Genomic DNA, 10,638 nt, shown 5'->3' on the forward strand with positions numbered 1-10,638 from the left:
CCAGCCTTGTCCCCCCTAACTGCACTCCCCTGCAGGCCTGGTTCCCCCCAACTGTCCTCCCCTGTAGGCCTGGTCGCCCCCAACTGCCCTCCCCTGCAGGCCTGGTTCCCCCAACTGTCTTCCCCTGCAGGCTTTGTTCCCCTCAACTTCCCTCTCCTGCAGGCCTGGTTCCCCCCACTGTCCTCCCCTGTAGGCATGGTCGCCCCCAACTGCCCTCCTCTGCAGGCCTGGTCATCCCAACTGCCCTTCTCTGCTGGCCTGGTCACCCCTAACTGCCCTCCCCTGCTGGTCATCTTGTGTCCACATGGGGGAGGCCATCTTTGAGCACATGGGGGTGGCCATCTTATGTGTTGCAGTGAAGGTCAATTTGCATAATACTCTTTATTATATAGGTAATCCTGTACAAATATAGGATTTTAGATATAGATATTATAGCCAAATGTATATCATATATTTCACAAATGTTTTCCAATATTTGCTTTATATTCAGATATTTTACATTTCTTTTAAGGTAAATATATATTTCTTCATGAAATTGTTTACTGTTGTTTGGATGATATATTTCTATCAAATAATTCCAAAATCTTAGTGACTTAAAATAACCATCTATTTTCTCTCATGATTCTGTGTTGATTGGGTTCAGTTAGTCTATTCTACTTGAGATGATGTTGCCTGATTCTGCAGTTATCTGGGGCTCCACAAGGCTGGAATATTCAAAATGGTTCTCTCAGCGAGCTGGCCATTAGGGCTATCTGTCATCTGAGAGCTTAGCCAACGGTTTCAGAGCACTGTGGTTCTCTTTTCCTGGACTCTCCTTGTGGCTTGGACATCCCACCAAGTGGTGGCTGAGGTTCCAAGGTAAAGGAGTTCAAGAAGAGGGATCTCAAAGAGGACAGGTGTTCAACGCAATGATTCATCAGCCTCTGCTTCCATCACACTTGATAGAATTGCATTGGCCCGTGCCAGTGACCTTTAGGGTGGAGTGAAGCTTCTCAAATACATGACACTAAGAGTCCGGCTTCATTATGAAGGAGCCCACAAAGTAACAATTTACAATTATGTGTATATTTTAAAAGTAATTTTTCATCCTGAAATCAGATATTCATCCATATTTGTCAATCACTTGGCAAATAATATAAAATGCTCATCTCCTTTAACTCTCTTTTTTTCTGAGAAGACACAGAGGTCATGTAACCTGAATCCATTCTCAGCCTTGGCTAAGCCAGTCCCACAGGTCTGATTTGCCACCATCCCACTTTGTCAGGTGGCACTGCCATTGTAGGCCCCTAGGTGGGTGAAAATAGGAGCACCGAAAGACACTATGGTCTACTGACTACAACACAGAGTGAGCAATCTCTAAGACCACTCCAGCTAGGCCCAGAGAAGCAGAAGAGCCATGCAGACCTGCAGTGGTGCAAAAGTGGGGTCCATTGAACAAGTTATTTAGAAAATGATAGACTTCCTTGCCTTTATGTTTTGTCAAGGCAACTCTCTTCTAAGATAATTCTAATAATTAATTTTTTAGGGTAGATAATCATATGTTTGAAATGGAAATAATTTTCTCTACACATTTTAGTTTATTGCATATAGTTTTTTGGAAAAAACACTAAGTAATTGTAGTTCATATAATATATTTACCAAAATTTAAAATTTCTGGCCATAAAATAAACCTCAATAAATTTCAAAAGCTTGAAGTTTCACAGAGCATGTTCTCTGATCACAGGGGAATTGACCTAGAAATAAATAACAAATACATTTTTTTTCAAATGCTCAACAATTTGAAATTAGGCAATGCCCTTATAAATAGTACGTGGCTCCAACTAGGAAATATTTTTAATTGTGTAGTAATGAAGATATGATATATCAAATTCTGTGGAATGTAGCTAAAAATTCTTACAAACAAATATATAGATTTAAGTTCGTTTATTTAACAAATTAAAAATCTGAAAGCAAAAATTTTAGCTTCAATCTCAAGAAATTATAATTACACTAAAAATAAAACAACAAATACAAGAGTGAAATAATAATGATAACATATCAATGAAATAGAAAAAATGCAATAGAGAGGATTTAAAAGAAGCCTGAGTTGTTTATTATGAATATTTGCTATAAAATTTATAAACTACTCACAAGGTTATCAAGAAAAAGATAAAAAGTAACTATAAAGAAATAAAAAAGCAAACTTCACCGTATATTATGCAGACTATATAAAGAGAGAATTTATATATGTTTATACCATTATTTGAATTGTTAGCTGAAATGAACAAATTTATAGAAAAATATAATTTTATAAATATTATATAAGAAGAAACAAGAGAAAAAATAATGCTGACTAAACTCTCTCATGAGAATAGATGCAAACATACAAAAGAAAAATTAGCAAATCAAACCTAGATAGAAATAAAAAGGAGTATATCTCAATAAATTTGAGTTTATTCTACAAATACAAGATTAATTCAAATAGAAAAGTTAATCAGCATAACTCAATATAGTAATAAACATATGAATAAGTGCAAAAGTAATGATAAAATGAAGTACCCATTGCCGGGCCATCATAGCTAAGTGGTTGAGTGCTGATCGATGAACCAGGAGGTCACAGTTCTATTCTAGGTCAGGGCACATGCTGGGGTTCCTGGCTCGATTCCCAGTGTGGGTGTGCAGGAGGCCAGGAGGAAGTCAATAAATGATTCTCTTTTATCACTGACAGAGTTTCTATCCCTCTCTCTTCCTGTCTGAAATCAATAAAAATATATTAAAAAACTAAATACCCATTATAATAAAAACTCTCACCAAATTTGGAAGTAAAATTAATACAAAAATTGATAGTCAAGTTGATAGTCAAATATTGAAATATTAGAGGCCTGGTGCATGAAATTTGTGCATGGGTAGGGTCCCTAGGCTGGACCGGCAATCAGGGCCAATCAGGGCTTCCCTCCCCTGCCTGCCAGCTGCCAGCTGGGGCCTTCCTTCGTTCCGCGCCGCCCCCTGGTGGTCAGCGCATGTCATAGTGAGCGATTGAACTCCTGGTCTCCTGGTTGTACTCCCAAGGGCACATTTTGCATATTAAGCTTACATATAATATAATTTTTTTATATATATAATTTTTTTTATTTTGAAGTTTTTATTAGATTGAGAACAAAGTTCCTGTCAATACAATTGCTCTTCAACAGTTTAGTAGAGTAATTAACTATTGGTAAGGCAATAAAGGGAAAGAAAATAACACTTGCAAAGGAATGAACAAAACTGTCAATATTCAGGCTTAGATGATAAATATCTAATGATAATCTAAACAAAATCTAAGCAGAAACTATTTGAGTTAATGAGTGAATTAATAAGGTTGCTATATACTCAGTCAATATATAAAATTAAGTGTATTTCTACATGTAAGCAATAAATAACAAAATTAATGTATAAAATTACCATTGAAATAAGTTTAAAATATCTAGCAATAAATACTAAAGAGAAAATAAAACATTATTGAGGAAAGCTTAAAAAGTTTAAATAAATGGAAGGGAATGCCATTCTTATGGATTAGAAGATTGAAAATTATAAGAAGGTGAATTCTACTCTAAATTGACTATAGGTATAATGCAGTCCTTATTAAATTATAAACACTTGTGGATTGTGATTGTGGGTATATACATTGAAAATGTGATCCTATGATTTAAATAAAAATAAAGAGTCCTAAGTCCCAAGAAAACTTTAAAGAAGAAATAGATATCAAGAATAATTATAAAGTCACTTTGATAATCTCATGATACCTATTATGATGTCAGTTTACAGGAAAAATAAATTATTTTATTTTCACTCGTAATTCACAAATAATTTATTAAAATCAATTCAAATATAGATTGCATAATTATTTTACTAGAAATCTAAAGACTGCTCTTTCAGTTATTTTATTTCTCTTTTACTTTTTCTTTGCTTCCTTACTTGTTTTTGTTTAATAGGAAAACCTACCTGGCTACAAGCCATTTCTATGTTGTTAATTTGCTTTCTAGCTGAAATTTGCTGTATAAATTTAGAAAAATGGATATTTTCAATTATATTTGCTATCAAGATAATGCTTTTATATTTAAAACAATTCCCCTTTAAATATTTTAAGATTGATTCTTATCCTTAAATTTTAGAAATGACCTTGTTTGAAAATGAAAGGTACCTGAAAAACTTCAATAGTGATTTTCAATGAGAAACTAACTTTTGTTCTCTAACTGCTGTATGCCTTCAGCAAGTGTTCACTTTGCAGCCAATTTTAGCCACAGTGTATATATACAGTGCTTCTCTTGCTTGAGGGCTATAAACTTTAATAGAGTTCCTGATGCAGAGCTCATACTCTGACCATGAAGGCCAAGGTGAAACATAGGAAAGGAAGAGAGCCTAAATATAAAAGGCAGCCCCTGCCTTTCCTTTTTCTTTTTAATGAACAGGAAACCAGAGACCCACTTCCCTAAATGCTTAGAACTAAATCTTGTCAAAAACCAGAAATGACAGTGACAGAGTTCACTATTAGTAATTGTTTGAAAAATGCTTATACATCTGTGAATCCTTCCCTAAGCTAAAACAAACAAACAAACAAACAAACAAATATTTGTTTCATTTTTGGGGTAGCAATCTTGTATATCTCCAGGCTGAGAGGTGAATTTATAAAACTCTGAATACAGGAAAATCAATTTAAAGTTATTAATGTGAAAAAAAGTATAATTATTAGCAGATAATTTTGAATTTATGGGATTACTTTTTAAATATCAGGGAAAGAGCATTTGTTTGGGAGGAGAGAAGGTTGTACTTGGTTTTTGTTTTGTTTTTGTTTGTTTGTTTCTAACAATATATAAATTTAAATATAATCAACATTGCCAGTTATTAATTATAAAAGATTGTTTTACACATGTAAAGTATATTATTTACCACTAATGAGAGGTACATCTAATTCAAAGATTTAGATTTTATAAAAGAAAGCACTAGATTTTTAAAATTCTCTTCAGGAATGTTTGTAAAATATAAAAGAAATGATATCTATTTCTAAACGTAGGATATTATCTTTAAAGTGTATCGAACACCCTAGTGTGTTCTTATTTTATCCTGGAATATGAGTAGTTGAGATTTTTTTTGATATTTGAATTTCACTTGAAGATTCATAAGCTTTCAGAAATTCATTTATTATTGCTTAGTGTATTACTATTAGCTGTTTTCTCAGTTCTTCTGCTTTTTTGCAAAGTGATAAATGAAGTCTGCTTTGTAGACAAGCTGCTGGAAAGAATTCTATAGTGCTGAATAAAAATTAATTGAAGACTAAAATATGACTTCAGAAAAAGCAGTCTAAGTGAATTGATAGTGACAAAAGCCAGATTGGATTCTATTGAAGAATGAATAAAATAAAAGAATGTTCACTGTTCACTGAAATTAAAGTATATTATACATTCTTCCTTTTAAAGTTATATCTACAACAATAATTTCCTGACAAACAAAAAGTAAACAATGCAATATATTCCCCTATACTCATTACCCAGTTTCAACAACCACCACCAATCTGTCATTCGTGTTTTATTCATTCACCTTCACTGTCCTTTCCTTTTTCATTGGTGTTATTTTAAATAAATTCTTTAAGATGTCGTTTTTGCTGAATATATTTCTGATTTCACCCCAGAAACAAGCGAATAAAATAATTAGAGCTTTATATTTCAACATAATCACAATGTCATTATCACAACTAATAGAAACTTCAATAATGTCTTATTAAACTCTGATGCCCAAAATTAAAATTTCCAAAATGTCTCAAACATCTTTTAATAGTTGGTCTGTTTAAATTGAGATCCAAATAAGGCCCACTCATTTTATGTTTTTAAATCACATTTAATTTATTCACAGTTACTTCTTATTTATTTATTATTACTGTTGTTTTTTTTAATTGAAAAACTCAGTTATCCTGTGTATATTTATTCTATAGATTGTACTATTTGACTCCTTGTGGTGTCTTTTCTTCTCTGTCTACTTATTTTTGGTCCTCATTAAAAATATATTTATAAATGTCAAAATATTCATGATATAAATTTAAATATTGTAAAGAAGGTTATGATGGCATAGATTGTGTCTGTGTTTGTGTATCTATATATGTCTGTGTCTCTTTGTGATGGTTGCATTTATTAATTGCTGCATGTAAAATTGCATTTTTATTTGCTAGACAACTTGTGCTTTAAAGTGGTCCTGGTTTTGCAAGCATTCAACCAGTCTCTCATTTTATAGGCTGTCCCAACTTCTTCAACCAAGGAGTGTAATTGCATGTAATATCTTGAGTAACATGAATATACTCTATAAAATATAAATTACAGATCCTTGGGGTCCTTCCAATCATTTGTTATAACAACCTTCTTTATTTCTAATAAACTATAGGTGAGTTTTTTTGGCCTGTTTTTTGTGTTTGTTTCTTTGTTTTAAGCATTTGTGGGTTGATGCCCTGACCAGTTTGGCTCAGTGGCTAGAGTGTAGGCCTATAGACTAAAGAGTCCCAGGTTCGATTCCGGTCAAGGGCATGTACCTTGGTTGCTGGCACATCCCCAGTAGGGGGTGTGCAGGAGGCAGCTGATCAATGTTTCTCTCTCATGGGTGTTTCTAACTCTCTATCCCTCTCCCTTCCTCTCTGTGAAAAATCAATAAAATATATTCTTAAAAAAGAGTTTGTGGGTTGAAAGTTTCAATTAGTGAAAAACAAGATTGAAGCAGAAAGACAGAGTATATTTGCTGTGTTTGTAAACAAAAACAAAAAAAAATTTTCATTCAGTCCCCACCCCTTATCTTATTGCTAATACTGTTAAGGCTTGCTCAGTGACATGGGCTGTGAAAGAATTCACAATTAAGAGAAAAGATGCAGAGAGGAAATTTATTTTCTTTTCCAAGGGAGTAAAGGGCCAAGTATTGCTAGTCAATACAGGGCAGAGAACAAAGGGAGTTTGCATTGTTCAGTAGTTGCTAAGCAACAAGGAAGGGAGGGGAATGGTGTTGAAGTTGAGCAGACACCAGAAGGGTTGTCTTGGAAAGTTACAGTTTGTTTATTTTCCAGGAGACAGCCCAGCAGATATTCTAAGGAGGTGTCTTATCAGTATTTTTTCCAAACCTGTAAAACAAGCTTAGACCAAAAGTTATAGAGTTCAAAAGGGAAATCTGTTTGAAGGGGAGAGGGAAAGGAAGGAGAGGATGAGGAGCAAATTATTCTGAAGCTGTTAAAACAGCAGGGAGGAGTTGGATGGAAGAATGTAGCCTTGAGAGTAGCTTATTTTATCCTTTAGTTTGAACAGAGGAGTCAACAATCTTGGAGTTTAATTACCAGGTGCTTCTCATAAGTTGTGCAAGGCCACAGCAATGAAAGAGAAAGGCCTATTTGCTGTCCTTAAAGATATTATTACAGATGTTGCCATTTTCCCCCTATTTGCCCACCTCCACCCAGCTCTTCTTACTAGCTTTCTTGTTCCTGTATCTGAACCTATAGTGGCAAATTAAAGGCAAAGAGGTGGTTTAAGAATTCATTTTATTTTTGCTGAAGTAAAGCTCATTAACTAAAGCATTCTTCAGATTTTTGTTACCCTAAAATATAAAATATCTGTATTTACTGTATGGTAATCAAACTTTCTGAAAATTAGATTAATTTTGGTTTAAATTAAGCAATAATAATTTATATTCCCTATTTCATTCTTTTGATTTACCAATGTCTCCCTTATGGAAAATCCTGAGTTATGTCACTAAAATATAGTTCTGTTCATGCTGTAATTATTTTCCCAAGTTTCAAAGGCTCCCTATTTTCCTATTGAGAAAACACAAAACACCTTCTTACTCTGGGAATCAAACATCCATAAGTTGATCACAAAACACCTTGCCCTGGTTGGTGTGGCTCAGTTGGTTGAGCATCCTCTTGTGCACCCAGAGGTCACTGGTTAGATTCCTGGTCAGGGCACATGCCCAGGTTGTGTGCTGGATCACTAGTAAGGGCTGTGCAGGGGGCAGCTGATCATGTTTCTTTCACATTGCTGTCTCTCCCTCTCTTTCTTTAACCCCTTTACCCCCTCTCTCAAATCAATAAAAACATATTAAAAAAAAAAAAACACGCACCTTTTTTGGCACTCTACTCTTTCATACATTCATAAGCTTAGCCATACTGCACACCCACTTTCCTGGAAGCTGTTTATGCATTTTTATTAACACGTCAGTACTTTTACACAAATTTTCATATATAGCAAACTTAGGCTAGACTTTCAGACCTGATTTAATGGATACTTTAATAGTGAAGTATTGCATACTTCTCTCAGATTTTTAACAATTACTTCTGTTTCTTTACCATAACACTTTGCTTATGCTGTGGTAAATAGTTATTTGCATATCCGACTTCCTCAAGAAAATAAACTATTTTCATACTCATTTTGTTAGGTGACTGTGCAGCTATATAAATAAGAGTCTAGGTATATGTTTTAAATACCTTAAAGTTTAGAGAGCCAGACATTGTGGATATTAGCTCTTGAACACCTGCTCAAAAAAATTAGCTTTTAGGAAAAAAACAAAATCACAATTTTCTTTTTCATGGCTTTCTTTTGTGTGGGCATCATCCATATAGTAAAAGTTGAATATGTTAGAATATGTCCTATTATCTTTACATTTTAGATATGATCCCAAAACAGACACATGGACCACCGTGGCTCCTTTGAGTATGCCCAGAGATGCTGTTGGAGTTTGTCTCCTTGGTGACAGATTATATGCTGTTGGTGGCTACGATGGGCAGACATACCTCAACACCATGGAATCCTATGATCCACAAACTAATGAGTGGACTCAGGTAAGGTTGTTGCCAGCATACTTTACTTCAAATATAAGAATGAATTTCATTTACTTTCTTTGGGGGAGAAGGATACATACAGTAATCTACCTACTCGAATTACTCTGAACCCAAAGTGATTGATTTAATCTATTGTGTTCATTTTGTAAAAGTTCATTAAATTACATGTTGTTGTGCATTTTTCTCTAATGTACTCTATACTTTAATAAAATTTATATTAAAAAGTGACATTCATGTTTCCACTTTATTATAAATAATTATAGGAACTGAATGATAATTAGCTAAAGCAAAAATACATGTAGAATATATTGATCCACAAAACCCTAACTTCAGAAGGTTTGATTTTAGAGATAGCTGTTATAAAGAGGGTGGAAGCCTACAGAAATAAACTTTCTGCCTCCCATTTCTGTTTGACTATGTTAGGTCTATTGTTACCTGTTGCAGAGACATTTTCCATGGGTGGAAACTCCAAGTAGCAATATTCAGCCATAAAAGATAAAATAAAAGAACGATTTGATTGATAAAAAACAAACAGCAAAGGGCTCTGAATGGTCTGTCATGTATAAAACATTCATCCCTGGATAATCATTTTGGCCCGAAAGATGAAGTGAAATAGTTGGCTGATCTTAGGTGAGGGGTTATCCTTGAATATACACTGTAGTTAGAGACTCAGCTCCCATTTTAGTAATATAGCTAAAGAATGTGTGCTGGTGTGTATGAGTGTTGGGGGGAAATGAGACTAGAGCAACTTAATTATAGTAAAAAATACCTTGTGCTTTATAACTACTATGTCATTGCTTGTAATGGTGAAAATGGATATAATATTCTCAGACTGGTGTCCTCATATTCAATTTCTCCTTTCTTCCCCTTATTTCTTTTCCAATATCTCTATTATCTCACTCCTTTATCAGAAATCTAAAAGCAAAATACTGTACAAACAAACAAACAAACCTTTTCCATTGATGGGTGAGGTGAAATTCCAAAGCCTTATTTAGTTGAAGCAGAACAATAACTTCATCTCTCATCTTTCTGGGTGAAACATTTTATTTTTTGGTCACAGAAATTGACTGAAATTTATCTGAAAAACTTGAATAATGCTTGAAGTAAATTTCTTTTAAAAATATCTACTTTTAAAGAACAAACAAACAAACCTTTTCCATTAATGGGTGAGGTGAAATTCCAAAGCCTTATTTAGTTGAAGCAGAACAATAACTTCATCTCTCATCTTTCTGGGTGAAACATTTTATTTTTTGGTCACAGAAATTGACTGAAATTTATCTGAAAAACTTGAATAATGCTTGAAGTAAATTTCTTTTAAAAATATCTACTTTTAAAGATATATCACTCCCTTGATTTTCCCAGTTTAGAAATATTTTCACACACAGTATTTAGATAGGCTGCATTTAAGTACAAACCCAAATTCATAGCAAACAGGCTAAGGTACCTGGCTATGAATCTTACTCCTCTCTATGAGAAAACTCTTTGATTCCAATGAGGATAGATGAAATTCACTAAGGAGGAAGAAAGAAGTTAGAATGAAGGAAAGAAGGGGAAGTATTTGAAGAAATAGGTACCATGATTTTTGTAAATTTGACTTTAATTTGTGAGAGAAGAAGCATTCCTTCTCCAAAAAGAAGAAAATATTGAAATGTTAATCATTATTGCACTAAAATATTAGAGGATATACTTTAAATTCTTATCTTTCAGAGATCCTAGTGTTTACCCAGGGAATATTGCATGAATTCATGATTGTTGATTTGCTAAGGAAATGTACCAGTTCAATGGTATACATTTATTTATTTATTTATTTATTTATTTATTTA

The 10,638-nt window shown here is 33.6% G+C and overlaps 1 protein-coding gene across 1 annotated transcript in view; it reads left to right on the forward strand.

Moving 5' to 3' along the window:
- KLHL1 (kelch-like family member 1) overlaps nt 1-10,638 on the forward strand; it is a 378,971-nt gene that overhangs the window by 361,673 nt on the left and 6,660 nt on the right. Inside the window, exon 10 of the mRNA XM_005871702.2 lies at nt 8,644-8,815. Within this exon, the coding sequence (XP_005871764.1) occupies nt 8,644-8,815 (172 nt within the window). The remainder of the gene's footprint in view (nt 1-8,643; nt 8,816-10,638) is intronic.

This window comes from Myotis brandtii, unplaced genomic scaffold, assembly GCF_000412655.1.
Source record: "Myotis brandtii unplaced genomic scaffold, ASM41265v1 scaffold353, whole genome shotgun sequence".
In the NCBI taxonomy this organism is placed as follows: Eukaryota; Metazoa; Chordata; class Mammalia; order Chiroptera; family Vespertilionidae; genus Myotis; species Myotis brandtii.